The 19,320-nt window shown below is 43.5% G+C and overlaps 1 protein-coding gene across 2 annotated transcripts in view; it reads right to left on the reverse strand.

Annotated features, from left to right (window-relative positions):
- MDGA2 (MAM domain containing glycosylphosphatidylinositol anchor 2) overlaps positions 1-19,320 on the reverse strand; it is a 373,737-nt gene that overhangs the window by 119,629 nt on the left and 234,788 nt on the right. For both annotated transcript variants that reach the window (XR_010389253.1, XM_064511798.1), the window contains exons 6-7: positions 17,507-17,776; positions 425-754 (exon numbers count right to left, since the gene is read on the reverse strand). Coding sequence is in view for 1 of the 2 variants with exons in the window: in XM_064511798.1 (XP_064367868.1) it covers positions 425-754; positions 17,507-17,776 (600 nt within the window). In the remaining variant the exon portion in view is untranslated. The remainder of the gene's footprint in view (positions 1-424; positions 755-17,506; positions 17,777-19,320) is intronic.

Consider the following 19,320-nt stretch of genomic DNA (forward strand, 5'->3'; position numbering starts at 1 on the left):
CCTTTCTCCATATTTCACACTGGCTGCTCACTGAAAGCAGCAGGACGAATCCTGTTGCATTAGCATAACACCATCCTATTTTTCCTTATAAATCCACATGAACTATTTATTCATGATCCTTGACACCTAGAAGTTGAAAACAAAGGCCAAAGTCCCTTTAGTCCTTTTTTAGATTCAACAGCTTTTCTGAGAATAAAAGCAGGCCTATCTGGCCCAGCACGGACCTTGGCCTCCCTTGGAGCAGAGTATCACGTGCCACTTATTCAGGCTTCTGCCCTTCAATCAGCAGTGGATCTAGGGCCTGCTGGGACATCCCCACGCTTCCCTGCATGGTCCCCGTGGTTTTCTGCATTCAAGGAAAGCCATAGCTTGACTACAGAGAAGTGAAGCTGTAATAAAGTAGAAGTAAAGCAAGCCTCCTTACCTGTGCTGCTGGAGATGTTAACATCAATGCTGATATCTGATATCCCACCTCCTTTCAGAGACGCAACACACGTGTATGTCCCAAAGTCAGTGAATTTCAAATCAATGATGTCCAGGTTTGTGGTGCCAGGGGAAACATCAGGGTCAGTCTGCGTGATGACCATCCTTTCGGAGCTTCGCAAGGGACGTCCGTTTTTAAACCAACTGAACGTGAGCTCTTCGGAAGGGACGGCTTCCACCTGGCAGGAGATTTTCACCTCACGCCCAATCTGGATGTTGTCATCTTTGTGATATGGGTCAGGAGTGATCCAAAAGCGACCTTTTTTTAAGGCTGAAATGTGCAAAGAAACCCAAGTTTAGTCTAATAACGCACCAGTTTTGCATCTTTAGATCCTGACTTTGCAAAGACTAATGCTGATGCTTCACTTTACGTCTACAAATAACACTTGTGAAGTCACAGACTTCTCATGCCATACTTCGCACACAGATTAATTTCTTGCAGGATCAGATTTTAATCAAATATCACCGTGTAGCATATATTGCTAAAGTACCTGTCACTTCTACAATGAAAAGTAGGAATAGTCACAGGATTTAAATTAGGCTGAGCTGCTGACAGCTGAAGAATAACCAAAATAATCTGTGAATCTTCAGTGTTTGTCCTCCCTTTCTTGAGGTATTTACAAGCCCTTCCTCATCCACCGTGCAGTCGGAGCATTCGGAGAAGAGAAAACAAAGATATCAGTCAAGTGTCACTACTACAACCAGCAGCGCTCCACCAGCACATCCCGCGTAGCCGCGTTCCTGGGGAAGGCCAGCATCATTCCCTAACATCATGCTACTCTACAAGAGCATCCCGGCGCTACCGTTCGCTTCTCTGCTTTCTCTTGTCACACTGGAAATGAGCACAAAGCTACGCAGAAACTGGCACCAGTCACACCGATCAAGTGGTTGTCCTGGAGCAGGGTTAGCATGACGCTTGTTTTTGGAAGAATGCTTCAGAATCAGCCATTAAGCTCTTCACGTCCACATATCTTTAGAGGCAATGAATATAAAATGCTACTTATATAACCCCCAGCTCCTTCTCCCCCTTATGTGTGCAGGTAAGGATAGAATACATATAAACAGACATATATATATATCTCCAACTGGAAAGCCTCACAAGGAAAACATCAGTTAGAAATGCTACAAGCAAATACACTTGTTGAATGCAAGCCAAATATTTAAAACTAACATTTCTCCTCGATGTCTCAGGCTACTGGAGAGCTTTCCCACGTTCCCGTGCTTCCTCCTACCTGCTCTCCTGGCCCCTGCCTCACGCGTGCAGCATCGGGCAGGGAAATTAGGGCACATTTGCAGCATTCCCCTGTGGCCTCAGGTATTTATATGCTTACGGGCAATGAAGGGTGACGCTGGTACAAATGGTGAAGGCTATGGGTTGGAAATTCTCTTTTCTGGAGCCCATACGTTGGGAGACCCGTGCTTTGCACTCGCAGCCCAGGGCAAGCACGGCACGGGAGGAGGCAGATGGGCTTGGGAGGCTCCAGGGGCACTGGGAGCACGTTGTGCCAGCTCCGCACGTCTCCGCCGGCAGCGGGGAAATGCTCATGCACACCCCATCGCCTTAGCTTGGGAGCTCCTTGAACGAAACCGCTTTTCAGGGCTGATAAAAGCCACGCTGAATTAGTATTTTCACAATTTTGTAGCTAGCAAGAAGTATTCATGTTTAATAATAATTGCGTATTTTTATTTCGGTGCGGGAAAAGTAGTACAACGCCTGGCTACCTGTAGGCACCTGCTCACCCATGGTGTGACAAACTTCTTTGGGTGAGGAAGCCAGCCCTTTTACTTAGAGAAAAGGAGAATTGTCACTTTTGGTGTGCCGAGCGGTAAGGCAGGAAAGGCTTTTTTCCGGATGATCAGAAACAGCTACGAAATCCTTATTTCAAACAACCTAACAACCGTTCAACTACAACTAATAGCTGAAAGTCAATGTACTGTTTTTCTAACCCCATTCTCCAAGACTCCACAGAACTATGTAGCTATCACCATTTTCTTCTGTTGCCAACAAAATCAGCAGAAAATTCAGCTTTACAGTATATTGTCTTTTCAGAGTTAAGCAGCATCATTGAACAGCACGTTATCTATAAATCCCTAATCTCATTTAGTAGGAGAATAAACAGTTATCTCTGCGATTAACCTGTTTATCTTGGAATTCTAACACACCACCGAAGCACATGAAAATTGTCATCCCTACCTGAAAGCACACCCCCAAAATCCAAGCGCAGTTGTTCCAAGATGCCCAATGGGCGCTGGAGGGTGGTGGGAGCAGGGAGGAGCACAGAGGAGCGCTGGGCGGACACACGCACTCTGAGCCCACACAGGCACCCAGGGTTACGACCAGAAATGCCCCAGACTTTATAGTGATGAGTTGCTCGCTTTTCAACCCAAAAGCAACCCCAAAACTAGACTGCCTTTCACTGAAATTCCCTGTGGGCTCACTCCACCATTCATCTTCAGGGATGGGAAGCCCTGCAAGATGTTCTACAGGCTGCAAGTAATGACAAACCTCCCATCCCCAGACCTTCAAAATGGAAATACTGATGGTGCTACAACATCCTAGGAGCTAGAGGTCTTTGTCAGGAAGGTAAATTGTACCTGGATCTCCCACTTCAGCCTGATGAGAGTCTAGATCACTTTGCATACTGAAAACTTTCTGAACTATCCACTCACAAACCAGTCTGCAGGTGTGCCATGATGGAGAAGAGGACATGTTTGAGTAGAGGGGACTCTCAGCTGTCAGAGATAGAAGGGGCTCTCCTGGGATGACCCTGCTCAGTTCTTTGAAAGAAAAGTGATTATGGCAATGAAGTGCTTCGTTAATCTGGTCTCAGCCTCGGTGCAGAAGGTGTTGGCCTTAGCAAAAGGACATGGAGTCAGTAGATGTCTCCAGTGTCACCATACTTTCTGCAGTCTTGGGAATATAAAGCTGCTCTTTACAGACAGGAAGGTGTAGAGCCTTCGGTTTGCACAAGCTGGATGTGGTCTCCAAAAAGACTTCAGCCCTCACTGATTTATGCTGTGTGCCATATACTGACCCTCTTGGGAACCTTGAGCTGGTACAAATAGATGAACCATGAGGTAATGGAAAACTTTTCTGTATGTATTCGCCACAGGTGTTTGCATTCACAGTCAATCCCCATAAAGCAGTAGTTTGAATTTTCTTCATGCAGAGGTCCTTGGACCATAATTTCCAGGCACCCCCCTATATAATACCAAATATATTAAAACACTCAGTGGATTCTGACTCTTTTTTTTCTCACTGTATCAGTAACGCTTGAGGCATCATTGCAACATTTCCTTCACAAATATTGGGTTAGATATAATGGATAAAAGGGAAGGAGATTTGAGAGTAACCAGAGCAATGTGGGAGACAGTGTCACAGACACATGCTAAGCACAGCTGTATCCCAGCAGAGATCTCAGAATATAATCAACACACAGTGCTAGAAAACATCAGCAGATGTGCAGATAGCCTGAAACTGCACTCCGAGACTCAGCTTATGGCCAGGATAGCACCAGTCTTTCTCCAAAGAGGCCCTGAAGAACTATGATGTGATCAGATAAAGATGAAACAATTTTCATCCTCACATTCCTCACAAAACTCTTCACTGTGTCTGCCCTCTCTCATTAGTTACGTTTCAAAGTAATAAATTGCATTTCAGTATCTCAACTAAGGCATATTTGCATTCATCAGGCTAAGTTGCATCTTCCCCCTCCACCCTGATCAACCCAAAATGCTCCTTTAATCCATCAAAATGTTCATATCTTGCAAATGCACATTTCATGATATATAAACTGCATCAGACACCGTAATTGAATATATTAGCTACTGCACAATTTGCAGGCTTTGACATAATAGTTATTGGCCACTGACTGCTTCCTAAACTGACGTCGGGCATTGGGGAATGCTTGGATTTGTGTTTTCTGATGTTTGTGTGTAGCCTGCAGCAACAGCAAGAGTAAGCAGCAGAACTGTGCAAATTACTGATTTTAACCTTGACTGAGCAGCTGGATTCCACACGAGGTTCAGCCTATGTGCACCAAGCACAAGTGGCTTCAACTAATTCTGATTGTTCCCCTTAATGTTTTGCTAAGGCTAGAGAGAGGTTTTGTTTTATCCTGTTCCCAACGAACAACATGAGAGTGGCACCTGACAAGGAGCCAGGCAGATAGAAAGACTTGCACAGCTTTTGGACCACGACAAGCGTATTTTGGAGGTTTCTTGAACTCAGCATCCAGTATACTACTTGCTTCTGAGCATCCAAGCGCTGGCATTTTATCAAATAAAGGTCAATAAGTAAATGTCCAGATCTTGCTCCCAAAATCCTTCAAAATAGCTAGGGATTCGGAGTTTCAGCTGCATTCCCTGGGTGAGGTAAAGCAGCAATGCTTTCCGAGTGCTCAAATATTACAGACCCTGCGATGTTTCTTCTTCCCATGCACACGCAAGAGTTCATGCTACTTGGAAAGACTCTTGGCTTTATTTTTAAGGCCAATGGCCTGCAGAGAAACAGCAAGTAAAGCACTAATGCTCTGAAACAAAGTTCAGCACAGAGAATGATGAGCCCTCCCATGACTTCTGTGTGCTTTGGATTAAGCCCTTTGCCTTGAGTTCTATTCCACATCAAAGGATAAGATGACACAAAAAGCACCATGGGAACAGCTTGTTTGGACAGCGAGTTGCAAAACCCAGCTTCATCCTCTAGAAGCTCCAGTCTGTTAATCCAGGCACTGGTTGCTTGCTTTAAAAGACTGAGAATCAACTCTCCAGGTCACTGCTGTGATCTTTTGGTACAAAGATGATTACTGTGATGATTCATGGGTCCTTGAAAAAAAGATATGAGGTAGGCAGTGGGTGAAGAAAGCCAACACTTATCATCTGCTCTTGCTTCAGTCACACTGGGTACCTCATCTCCTTCGAGCCCCACAGATGGGAAAAGAAATCCTGCTTTCACAAGGATGCAATTCAAAAGATTCAAAGCCTGTCAGCAAAGATTTCAGATAGTCCCTAAAAGACTTGTGAAGTGTATTTGTAAACCTAAACCCTTTTCCTAATCTGCCAGGAAATCTTGAGGAGCCAACTTTTCTCATTGCTTGTTGGTGTCCAGACTGGTAGTCTTCAGCAGGCCCCAGATTTGCAGAGCAGAGTAAAAACTCAACCTCCTCCCCCTCAAAGAGTGACCCATTCTGATTCTGCTTTCAGCTGTGGGAGTCTCAGAAGCAGCTCACCTGTGCCTGTCCGAGTGTAAAGCACCAGCTTTGTAACACGGGATTTCACCAATAAATAAATACAGCAGTCAAATACAATAGTTCAACATAGAAAATTGATGCACTTAATACATGTGGTGTAAACACCTGGACTTGGGTTGGTGCCTTTCACGACTAACACAGGACCTTTCTGAAGTTGTATCCCATCACTGAAAACTAAGAAAAAACTCAAATGCCTTGGCTCACTGTGGTTGAAGGCAAACACTGATGTATCGACAGAGCATCAAAGAAATGCTTTACCGCAGTAATTCTGAATTATTTATGCTTCCCTAAAAGCATCTGTTGCAAACCTCAAAGAGCAGAAAAAATGGCACGTTTCAACTTATGTCATTACTCTGATCCATCACTTCTGTGACCTGAGCTTTGCTATATTACAGTGTTACACATAAATAATTGCAAAGCAATGACAAGTTTGGACTAATATGCAGATCTTCTCTGTTAAGCAAAAAAAAGATCCGTGTTTAAGCTGGGGGACCATGGACCACCAGCCGAACAGGAGTCTATAGCACTGGCTTCCTCTGACGAAGGCAACCATGCCACCACGCTGCCTGTTTGCTCACGAGGCAGGTAATTGCTTTCCCATCTAAAAAGCAGTGGTGAAGTCTGAAGCGTTGTGTCTTGTGGACATTGCACTTCAAGAAAGACTTTGCAAGCAGTGGGAGAAAGGCCAGAGAGGACAACCAGCAGCTCAGAAAGGCTAGAGAAGCACCATCCCTGGAGGTTTCCAGAACGGGTTGGACAAACAGCCATCAGCACCAGTTTAGAGACGTGGCAAGGGAGCAGGCAGGTCACCTCTCGGGAGCCATTTCGGCGCTTTGACCGATTCCCTACCGCCGCTGGCTTCTTCTCACCCTCAGACTGCATCTACTTAGCTTCAGTGCAGCAAGTCACAGTTCGAAAATGAAAGAAAGCAGATTGTAATTCCATATTTTACAAGCAAAGTGACAAGCAAAAATAAAGCGGTAAAGCAAATATTAACATCTCTTGTTGCTTCCTTAGATACGTTTGCTAAAACTATCATTGAACAACTACACCACTGGGTTGGGTTTCACACCACTGGGTTGGGTTTCAGATTTGTTGGTCTGAATGGTTAAATGAACAAGTGGATGCACAAAGGAATCTCTGCCCTGCTACCACATCCCAGAAACTGCTCGGACGGTTGACATTCTCCAATTTCTTCAATATGAAAGGCCAGTTTAAAGGAATCTAAGCACTAAATAAAAAGTCATTCCCACAGAAGAAACAGGCTGATGGAAATCCTTTTCTGAGGTTTCTTTTCTTCATTAGTATGTCTACCTCTATCAAATCAATGAAACCAAAAACTGCTCCTACCACAAGCTCCAAAGAAACACAAAGCCTTTTTGTTTATTTTTGCCACAGGCAGCAGAGGTGCTTTGTCTTAAGTACTCTCCATGATGGTGCCTTAAACTAGATTATCAAATAGCTAAGCTGAGTAGAGACAATTTAACAACTGTCCAAAAATTATTTCTCACTGGTGAGTATCACAGAGTAATCTGACAACCTTCATTTTGTCACATTGAGATACATTTTGACATACTTTGCATCTTTATTCTGCACATATGAAACACTGAAACTCAAATTTACTTTTGTCAACAAAAAAACCCATCTGTAAGCAAACTTAAGTCTTGATTTAAAGCATAAAAGAAAAACATTCAGAATTACGGTCTTCAGGCCTAGTTTCAAAATAAAAAAGCCCAAACACACTCCAGGTAACCAAGTCCTGTAGATTTCCATTAAAAAAATTTACATGGATCGCAATATCTGTACAACCTGCACATCCATTCGGAAACAGACAGAAGCCTCCTCTGAAGCATCATCTTATAAAACGTTTTACATAATGACTTCTATCCCTTTTTGATGAACAACTATCGTCCACCATCCTCAGCACTGTTATGGGAAATTAGATAAACTGGAGACAGTTTTCACAAACTGAATCCTTTCCAGGGCCACAGCATTCTGCAGTGACCATCACAGCCACGTCTACCTCTCCATCCAAACATGCCTCAGATCCAGACTGGACACGTGCTTCACGCCAGGCTTCAGGGAAGGCCCGGAGCAAGCTGCAGTTAGGTCATGGGTAGAGACAACTTTGCTTTAGGGAAACTGGACCCCATGGTGTGTTGTTGATCATGAGTTTGGAGCAGAGCGTGCGTTTTGGACGAAAGACAACAGAAACCTGGGGAAGCAAATTTCAAAAAATAAAAGTAAAAACAAAAAAAACTCCCCAAAAACAAAAAAAAACCCAAGGGAAATAAAATTATGTATTTGGGGGAATAATATAAACAGAAAAAAATGTTAGTCTACACCTAGAGTTACAAGAAGAATTGTATAATACGGTTAAAAAGCCAAAATTCCCAAAGCAAAAAAAGGGGGTTAGCTTGGATGAAGCCATTCTTTGGTCAGTGGACTAAGGAAAGGTATAATAAACTGGAAAAGGGGCAATAAAGCGTTCAGAAAATTAGCAGGAGAAGCTGAAGTGCAGTACACTTGAAGCGTACTAGCAGTTAACCTCCTACCAAATGGCTTTTCCAATGCTCTTCTATACCACAAACAGACACAGATCCTTGTGAAAGCTAGAAATAAATAACTCTATGAAGTCATGTGCAATGCAATTACTTTTTGTCTCTGAACAATCTCAAACACTGTCCTGCACCACAGACCGTGGTCAAAGAGCCCTCCTTCCCCCAGAGCATTTAAGTTGAGTCTGAAATAGTAAGTCATGCACGTGCTTCACATTTTTCTTTTATAGAAGTACTGAGTGGGCTGAAAAGAGAGAGGACAGGATAGATCCCTCAGCATCTCCTGAGTAGCACCAGCCCTCAGCACTTCTGAATTAAAATATGTAAATTCTTGTCAGCTTACCTCCACCACAGTGGCATCTATTTTGTATCCCTTAATGGAGATTCATCCTCAGCTGACAGGGATTGTCAGGTTTGCCAACGCCAGCATCATGCTGTTCGGTCTATTTTTCCTCTAACAAGGAAAGTTCTCCTACCTCCATGGTTCATCTCTACAGCCTTGTGACTGGTCAGTCCACTGCTGAGATATGCAAATATCTCCTTCCTTATTCTGAAAGTAGTGCTGCACATTTCACTCTGAATTAAAAAATCAGCCTAACATCAAATAAAATCACCTGTAAGTTCTGCACATAGCAAGCTTCTCCTGCATTAGGAACATATACTTTTATCTAATGGTTTCAAATAACAGAAGACTCCCCAGAACAAACCACTCATGTTGAGGGGAAAGCCAGCATGCAGTCTTGTGTTGGTCATAAGGAGAACATTAAAAACTAGCACGACTACGTAATTATTCACAAAGCTTTACAGGGAAGGCGTGAATGTTGACCTCTTTTCTTCAAATGCAAATTTCTTGAATAGGGTTTTGGGGCATCTCTTAGATAATGTTGACAAAATTATGCTGTTTGAATGTTCCCTACAGTCACCTTCCTATTCTAAAAAAGGCACACATTCCCAGCATTTTATCAACAGTTCATTTCACTTCTGTCAACATGGTTTTAGCTTAAAGTTTTTTTAAAGCCTTAACTTTCAGTAGCTATCAGAACAATTAAGTTGTCAAGCGTCTTCTACTAGAGCATCTCCAAACTCTTTAATATCAAGTAATTATTTGGCACTTACAAGACCAGATGCATTCACATTTTCAATTTAAATGCAAATAGTGAGGAGAGATTTCAGGTTTTGTCGCTATTTTTGTAAATGTTTTTAATTTTTTTAAAAGAAAAGCATTTATTATTTTGGAGATGTCGTGCGGCAGATGTCTCTTTTTATCTGTGCTTAAGTTAATTCTTTTATTGCTTTTACGGCTTTTCTTTCCGAAAGGAAGGGAGGTGAAAACTTCTCTGTCACGTAGAAGATTTCAGTTTACAAGTTACTCAGCATATGATCCATTAAATAGATGAAGCTGAGATCAAAGTATGCGAAACGCAGCACAGACTGTCTTTTAATTGCTTTCAGAAGGCAATATTCAAGCATCAGAGGAGCGAACGCATACAGGTCCATAGCATAACGCAGGTGGGAAGGGCCCTGGGGAGGTCTCTGGTCCAACCTCCTGCTCCAAGCAGGGTCACTCATGAGACCAGACCCAACAAAGAGTGGGGACAACCTGGCACCTGGCATGCAGCATTTTTTTGAAGTGCAAGGCAGAAGAAAGGGAAACAAAACAAAACAAGAATTTGGGTGATATTAAAGCCCACAAGCTTGCCAAGTTGGAGCACTGCATATAAACCACAACCTGACCCGGGGACACGGGGCTAGTCCAGCCCCAAACTGCCCATCTCGCAAACGAACGGGAACGTCGCAAGTCTCAGCACCAGCTAGGCAAGAACTGGGATATGAATTAAACAATTCGGAGGAGCTGATGTAATCCCCAGTGGGCTGTGCACTTGCCAAACAAAATTATAAATCCTCTGAACATTACAGCTGGGTGTTTTTCAGGGCCAGCGCCTTTATAAAGTCTAACTCATGTGCCAAATCTGTCAAAATACCAGCCTGGCCGAGCTTTCCAGGATGCCAAAAAGTAGTATAGTGTAAATCTTCACTCTGCGCTTTGCCCACACACTGCAAATGAAACTCAACATACTGTATTTACCTTTCTTCAAAAACTAGTGCAAAAAAAGGCAGTTTCCAAGGTTTCCATGTTGGAATGTCTCCCATCTCCTGCTTTGCATGTGGCCTGAGAGTTTTATCCTACTTAAGGATTTCATTAGAGGCTGAATTTGTTACAACACTGGATACATTTCCCTTCCACAAACTGCTTTTATTCCACAGTTCGGTGCTTCAAAAATAAACCAGGATCTTATAAAACTTTCCAAAATTATTCATCAGGGTGGGCAGACACCAACCAATTGCATTCACAATTGCCTGATGCAATACAAATCAGCACACCAAAGCACAGCTCAAAGCCAAACAAAGGATCTTGGTAACATCAAAACAAAATATTGTGCATCATCCTTCCCCTTCTTCTCCTCTCCCTTCAGGATGAAATGAAATTTTGGAAATCTCAATTCTTCCTGCTAAAAGAAAATGCGACTGTTGTTAAGCCTACACAGACCTCATCAGGTATTAATCAGCCAAGATTTGTTGCAATATTAAACTACACTACCATGCCAATACCCAAAATTTTGCCATGTATTAGTTCATACCTGCTAGCCAAGCCACAGCGAGGATAACTTTATTTTTTTTTCCTGCCACTCTACTGAAGAAGAAATGCAGCTACCTGAAGCAGCCACATCGTAAGGGTCGGGAGGAGAGAGACCAATTGAGTGTTATCTCCTGAAACCCTTTTTCCTTTATCTTCATAGAAATATGGTGCCTGACAGGCACTACAGGATGTGGAACAGCAGCAAACTTATTTAAAAATAAAAATTCTGTACACAAAGATTCCAGGAAGTCCTAATGACAGGGCAGAAGAATCAATAAACCATCTACATTTTTACGCGGAACTGGTTTATGAACTCATCCGCGATACACCCCAGCCCGCGAGAGAGCACACATGCCCGAAACTCCTATTTCAGATAATAAAAATAAATGGACTTATTAAACTCTAAAGCTCAACTTTTTTACACATTCATTCTCAGAGCTGTAAACTTTTAGGATAGTGCACTGGTAACTTATGACTGGAGCAACACGTTGGACATGCCGTAAGATTAGGCTTTGCAGGTGAAGCCTCCAGCCACAGAGACACGTTTCCCACCCGAGGAACCCAAACTGGCTGCAATTCTTTTTTTCTTTTGAAAGAATTACCATCAAGACATCCCTTGGTACCATACCAGAGAGGCAGAGTGATGATGAGGGCCCCTAGCAGGGGCAAAGGTGCCTGGACAGCCACGGTGGCACCCGGCTGAACCAAACACACCCCTCCGAAGCGCAATGCGTCCGCGGGACCGACCTGATGCCACTCCACAGCAGAGCTGGCTTCATGGGACAACAAATTGACAAAGGACACACGTCTACACTGGCAATGAGAGAGAACCTCAGTGTCGGAGCGCTGAGATACAGGAACAGGCTCCTGCAGAGCAGGAAAGCTATCGAAACCTAAGGTGGAGCTTGGTCAATCTACAAAAAAGATGATGCAAGAGATGAGACGAGATGAGATGGATGCCTGGAATAAAAGGCAACCGGCTTTGATGACCCAGCAGGGCCCTTCCAGTCTCATTCCTGAACATGAATTTCAGAACCAAGGCATTTTCCAAGAAATCACTCTTTCTAGCCAGCCCTGAGGAGCATGCACCCATCAATGGATGCTGAAAACCAGCATGAAGGCTGCTGTATTTTTCCTCCTACAAAGCAAGCTGAGGAGACCTCATCTCTGCAGACCTCCACTAGCTACAAACCTCCCCGCTGGTGGGGGAACAGCAGCTGGGCAGCACCAAGCTGAACTAAAGTCCAACTACACGCACGGTCACTCGTTAGGAAGTCAACGGTGGTTACCACATCTGTGTCGTGTAGTATCGCCTGTTGGACGTGTATGGATATCTGCCAAGGCCTTCGGATCTCTCCGGCCATGAAATAAGCACCAGTATGATCAGTCTGCTGTGAGACCTTCACAGAATACAGAGAGGCAAAAAAGAAAGAGGAGAAAAAAGCTCCTTCTGCCAGTTGCACACAAAACCCCAGTATTTCAGGCTGGGAATGCAAGAGCACACAGCCAGCACCTCCAGCGAGCCCTCCTCGCCACCACAAACGATGCCAACTAACGAGCACTGCTTCTCGGTCAGCCACCATCCAACAACCCTAGCAGAAGATGACAGCTAGCTGCTGTGAGGGGGGTCTCGGTAACTGTTGTCACACGTGCGTGAAGACCCCAACACCACCTTCTGCCCAGAGCTTGGGAGCAAGGCCTCTGGTCTGCCCTCGGCACACACCGATTGGAGGCTGTGCTCACCTTTCCCTTATCAATAATATCTGAGAATCTTTTGGGGTAAAACCAGAGATACTGATGTATAACTACACAGACACATCTGTTGCCCACTTTGTCTTGCAACCTCTCTAAGCCAACAAGGAAAAACCCAAGGAGAAAGCTCTAGGGTAAACACAGCCATCACGGGCAAGCAGAAGGGAAAGTGAGACTGAGAATGAACCAGTGAGACTGAGAATGAACCAGTGTGGCAGACACCAGAAATACCTTTTCTTTTTAATCTATCACAAAGGCAACAAAAAATACCATTTATTTCACAATCTGGGTCATTGTTCTTCCCCGCCTTCTTTTTAGCACTGTTACCTAGTTCATATATAGTTTTAAAAGACATAATGGGATAAGTAATTCCAGCAATCCTGGCCTTACCCTGCATTTCTCCAGAGTGTTTTTTGTTCAGCAAAAGCTTTTGTGTTAATGCAGAGTACAGGACATTTAAAATATTATTTTTTATTTGAAGTGACAAGGATTCCCACCCCTTTGAAAAATTAACTCCAGACATAATGATTCTACTCCGCAGAAGGGAAAAGTCACATAGTAAGAGCCAATTGCTATTAAAAAAGAATTTGCAGTTACAATGGAAGATATTAAGGAATACATTGAAAGCAGGTAACGGGAGTCCCCGCTGATGAGGTAACAAATTGTGTTGGTCCATGGCCACCCACTTCCAAATGACATCAGTGCTCCATATTTTAAGACCTATAAAACATTTCTCTGACTCTCCCTTTTTCCTAATCCAATGCACAGGTGTCCTTTGAAGACACTACCCGGCATTTTCGCTCTCTTACTGGATGGAGTAGCTTCCTGACATCCTTCCTCATCAAAAGCCTTTAATTCTTCAGAGATGTACCGGTTTCAGCAATGGAATTTTTTAATTTTTCTCTTGACCGTGTCTTTGGAGTATTTGTTCTTTCATGCTGCAGTAATTTTGAGCACTTAGTTCAGGTCATGTTGAAGATGTCTGATTTTCAGGAAGCCGTAGGTATATGATTAGCCAGATTCCAGCATCTTTTGACATTTGCAGTTGGCACCCAAAGATTGAATGGTATTGTGAAGATCATGCTTTTAGGTAGTATCTTCAGCATTTACAAGGCCAGTATTACTGTTCATCTATTCTAATGCTATATTCTTCCCTCTCCAAATATGCATTTGAGAATTTTTAAGGAATAAAACACTCTCCAACAGCAAAGTCCAACAGATGCCTGGACCAAAAGAGTCTTCTGGGCTATGTGGTAAGTTAGATGTTCAAATTCCCATTTGCCAAATCAGGCAGGGCAGGGAACTGGGCCTAGGGCCAGCTCATGGATGAGGTCACTAACTACCAAGTTCCTGGAAATAATGTAAGTCCTTCCTGCATAACCATGCATGTGTGGGTTTTGGGGACACCAAGAAGCATCCATACTACTGTGTGTGTGGACTCAAGCACTGCAAGATATTAGAAGGTCTTGCATTTGCTTTTAACACAGTACAGGGGTTTTTTTTCATTGTTTACTTGTTATTTTAATTCAGAAAAATCAATAGGAAGACTGTTTACCATTACCTCCAAGTTTGACTAACAGAGCTGCATATCAACAGAGTAATGGTGAAGGAGATTTAACAGAATTATGCCGAGTGAGGAAGTTCTCTCTGACAGGGTGATCAAAATCTACCAGGTTTCCCACACCCCAGTCTTTATGGAAAATGATTTCCATTACATCAGAACAAAACTACTGTGTTCTAAATGGCATCAGGGAAATGTCAGAAAAATAGGAAAAGTCAGACATGATAAAAAAATACATATGTCAGGAATGCAGGCTGTTTGGAACTGTTTCTTCATGGTGGCATTGGATTTGCTACCTGAGAGATCTTTTTTTCAGAGAAGCAGAAAAGTGCAAGTCTCACTCTAGTGAGGGGAGTCCAAAACCCCTTAGAGCTCCCTCTGCCTTCTAATGGCTTTGTCTAGAAATACGTTATAGGAAGCTATTTTAACAATCAGTTGGAGAGCAGGAAGTCAAGATGCTACTGATGAGAACACCCACTAACATTCAAATGCTACCAGACTTACAATCATTTAAAGAACTCATTAATCTAAAGAAAATACTTAGAAAGAAACTGTCATAATTAGAATTGGTGAGCAGCCAGCTCTGCTGAAATTAGATAGCACATCTTTTTTCTCTTTTTTGACCCAGACACCTTTATAGAAGACAATGTATTTGAAGGAATGAGATATTCTGCAATAACTTTGGGTAGAGTTGAGCTGACAACGGCATTCTTAAAAGCAGATGTATTTCACAAACTTTGTCACTAAATGGAGATTTTGCCAGGTAAATAGCACACGGCCTCGTTACAGAGGCAGCCGCTCCAACAGTCAAAGCCCTATTCAACAAGTCGTTTATTTGCCTCTGGTGAGCTCTTGTTCAAAGCAAAAGGAGCAAACAAAAGATATCACATTGCATCTGTGCCTCTTAGGGAACGGCACTGCAGCATGCAAAACAATTTCTCTGTACCTTCTCAGCAAAATTTTCATTAACGTTATCTGACTGCTGTAAGGGAAGGGCACTAACAAGAAAACTTGGCAGGATGGAAACAAAGGGAGCTGACTTTGCAGCTTACAACTTCCTTAAGGAAGCGAGACCTTTAAAGGATGTTGCTATATCTGAAAGTGTTAATTTAACTGCTGCAGCAGATGCTGCAGGAGAGAGACTCTTCTCCTCGGTAGCTGCATGCAATGCCTGTTGTTTTGCAAGGGATTTGGGTTCACCTGAACTGCAGGGCAAGCATACAGCCTGGTTTTGTTGGAAAGATTTACAATTCTTTTTTACATTCATATCTGGGTGCGATTAGGGGGTACCGTCTCGGCCTGGAACAGGGAGGCCACCTGCGAGAAGCTGGGAACTCCAGTTGCAAAATGCTTCTCCTGCAAGGCTTAGCCGCCTCCTCAAGTAAATATTCTCTCCTCCCCGTCTGCTGTGTGCAAATCCAGATCAACAAAAAAAATGAAACACAGAGAAGCAATGAGCTATAGGCGAAGTGCTAAGAAACAGACACACAAACAAAAATCAAAGCTGGGATATGAATTTCTCCCTCATATATTCCACTGGTGCTAAACTCAGCAATATTTTCAGTAAAGCTAAATCAAGTTTGGCCAGAATAAAAAGATTTTTAAAGACAGTTCTGCCTCTTTAATAGAAATAATAATGAAGAGGAAAAATCATAGTAAATAGCAACATATTGGGCTTAGAAGAGGGCTATGCTTCAACTACTTGATGAGGTGTTCCTTGTCATGGTCCCTTCTCCTCAGAATTAACAGGGCCACACAGCAGAGAGAGGAAAAAACCCTCCTTGAACGCTTTAATGAAATTTTGTTCGGCATCTTGCAGCTCCTAGGCATCTCCTAGGCATGGGCTTCTATAAATAAAAATGGGAGGGCATATTATTATTATACTATGACTCATGAAATTTGTATCTGCAGGGAGTTAGGGACTTTTGCTTTTCCTCTGGGCTCTCTGGTGCTGTCTGCTGGGTCAATTAAAATATTGAGATTTCTTTTCCCAGAAAGCCTTTCCTGTTCCTGTGTTTATTCCGAACGTGCGTTCCACTCACACCCTCCCTTCACCACCTCATCACCGCTGTAAATCACAGCAAATTAATGTCCATGCTATGTTCTTGAAATAACACTGCTTTTGCCTCTTGACAACAAAACCCATAAGCCAAATGTCAAAAATTCAAATGGAAATACAATATTACAAATAAATCTGTAGACATCTCCTGATAAACTCCTGCAGACCTGGGCTGATGCAGTGCTCCCTCCCTGACCCCCTGAGCAGAAATAGATTCTAATTCATCGTCCTGCTGAAGAGTGTAATGTGTTGGGCAGTAACGAGTGAACAGGGGTTATGGCTCACATAAAATGTTCAAACCACTGGCTTCTTATACAGCAGTTTCTCTTGAGTATGATTAATCACATGTTATCATTTAAAGTTCCTATAGCGTGGGAGTTTATGTTGCAGTACCATTCGCAGATTAGATTATGGAAAATTAGTTTCGGATGAACTATTTGGTTCAGGTAGATTAATCCACTCTGATGATGCTTACCAGCCAACTGAACTCTTCCTTCAAACCAACTGGCCACATCCCTGTGGTTATCCAGAAGGCCGTAAACAACTAGGGAGATTTTCTTTCCACCTGGCAGTAATTTTTCTTTAAGCGCTCTTCTCTTACCTTTATCCAAGACAGATATTTATCCTGCTATGTAGCATAATTAAAACATAGGCACTAATCTAAAGCTCCTGCCCAGGGAGCAGTCATGTGATGGCAGCAGATTCACAGCATGCAGAACAGCCTTAATTTCAATAACACATTAAGCTTATGAGGAGGGAGAAAAGGCTGAAGCATGTAGTGACATCTCCAGGATCCCAGGACCCATTGGCAGGAGGGAAACTCTTCCACACTGCTCTGCACCGAGGGTGCTGTGAGAGAAACAGCATGTGCAGGTGATCAGCAAGTCTTCCCACCCACAGGAAATGCCAAGGAAAACATGATGTCCTTTGGCAATCGGTTGTCTCCAGCTGGGATGGGAAAGCTGCTGCATATTCACTGTGCAAAGGGGCACCGCTCCACCTTCGTTTCAAAATCAGGGGTTTGAGCCCAGTGAGAGAACCATGGGCCATTTTCAGGCAGAACCAATTAATCTCTTAGATTATTAGAAACTATCAGAACTATGTTTGGAAACATAGGACACAACCATGTGAAGGCAACAGTCCTGTCAAACTGGGAGTTAGTTCATGCTCCAAGGTAAAGGCCACTGGTTTTGCAGCTCAGCTTACCTCTTACAATGATGTTGGTGGACTTTTTCGCAGGATTTCCAACATTGTTATTGGCGATGCAACTGTATGTGCCAGCGTCTTCTGATGTGATGGCAGGTATCGTTAAAGTCCCACCGTTCAGGACTGTCTTCTCAGGCAGGACGCCGACGGACCTCACCCACGTCAGGCTGGGGGCTGGCTCCCCTCCTGTCGTCACGCAGACTAAGGTGATCGCTTCCCCGGGGTTCACCACTATCGGGTCATCCACAAGAAGCTTAATCGAAGGTGATGCTGCAAAACACAAGTTGAAGAGAAAGCTGCAGTGGGAGTGTGTGGTGTTGCTCAGTCGCTACGTGCACGCTCAAGCCAACTGAGACCAGCAAAGGCACTTCAGCTGCAGTGCTCCTAGCACGACCGAGCATCCTCTGGGGAGGGTGCTCCCTGCCCTAACGGCACCCTGACCCGACGTTTCTCACCCTGCTCAGTCATCTTCTTCTCCCTTGCTGTCAAACTGCGGATGAGGATTTATGTACGGACAACCCTGCGGCTACGCTTGTGAAGCAACGTATTATTTATGGGACCAGTGCCAGCACACTGGATTTTCAACCCTGGAAGAAAGGCATTAGTAACAATCTTATTATTTGGCACAGAAAGTATGTTGTTCTCTTAAAGTCAGATCCTACCCGTTGAAAATCAGCCCTCTTAATCCACCAGCCTCCTTGATGAACTTGCCGGGACTTAGCAGAAAACTGAGATGAATTGGTAGAATCTGAGTTGGGTCTACTGCGTCAAAAAGAGCTGCCTCCCTTGGGACACCACCTCCTTGCACACTAGGAAACAGAGGATTACAGCACAGGGGCTTTTTTCCTGCATGGGCTGTGCAACCTGAAGCTCACAGCCTCCTGCAGACAGCGTGGCCATAGCTCCATCTCAGGAAAGACATGACGGGAGCTGGTGCAGACGTGACTCGATCCTAATTCCTGTTACAACAGTCGGGGTGACCATGGTGATAAGGAAGGCTTAGTGACCTGCTGAACTACTGTGCAGCTAATGGCAAGATTATGCTGCTCTCAGAACAGAGAAGGAAGTGATTAAATTTCATTTTCTGTTCTTGCCTCTTCTCTTCTATGAGATAGCTGCATACGACATAAGGGGAGCAGTAGGAATGCTCAGCACGAAGGGACAGGTTGAGACCAGTCATTTTAGATGCTAGAATGTAAACTCAGAATCTGAATTGCAACGTCCTCCATCATTTGTTCTGAGGTACCACCCTTGCTGAATTAGGGCTTTGCTTGAAGGCATCAACAAACATAATGAACCAATGTCTCAATACCTATTGCTAGGGGAGAAAAAGCAGCAATGCTAAGACAAAAAAACGTGAAGAACTCCAATTCTGGGCAAAATCTGGGGAAAGAAAACCAGAAAAGGTAAGGAAAAAAATGAAAGGAAATAAAAATATTACATCCAAAGATGATATATCACTATTACAGAGATAAATTATTGTGTGTTCTTTTTTATATATGAATCTTATTTTAATATTAAAGAAATGCAATAGTCACTAAAGGCAAATAGAAGAGTCAACTATAAAATACAGGCTTTCATTATCCAGAGTTCACCCAAGATTAATTAGTTTCCTGTACATTCAGAAGCTGCATCACACGGATGGAAAGCAGCTCCTTTATACCTGTTCCAGCACAGAGAGAACAGGAAACCAGGGCCATCGAAACACTTGTGAACCAAGTCCCTCGGCCTCATACGCTTTTCTGCGCTGATGCTCTCCTGCTCTGGGATTGGAGGCATGACAGGAGGTGGTTTGTCATATTTTATGGGCAAGT

Source organism: Dromaius novaehollandiae, chromosome 5 (assembly GCF_036370855.1).
Source record: "Dromaius novaehollandiae isolate bDroNov1 chromosome 5, bDroNov1.hap1, whole genome shotgun sequence".
Lineage (NCBI taxonomy): Eukaryota > Metazoa > Chordata > Aves > Casuariiformes > Dromaiidae > Dromaius > Dromaius novaehollandiae.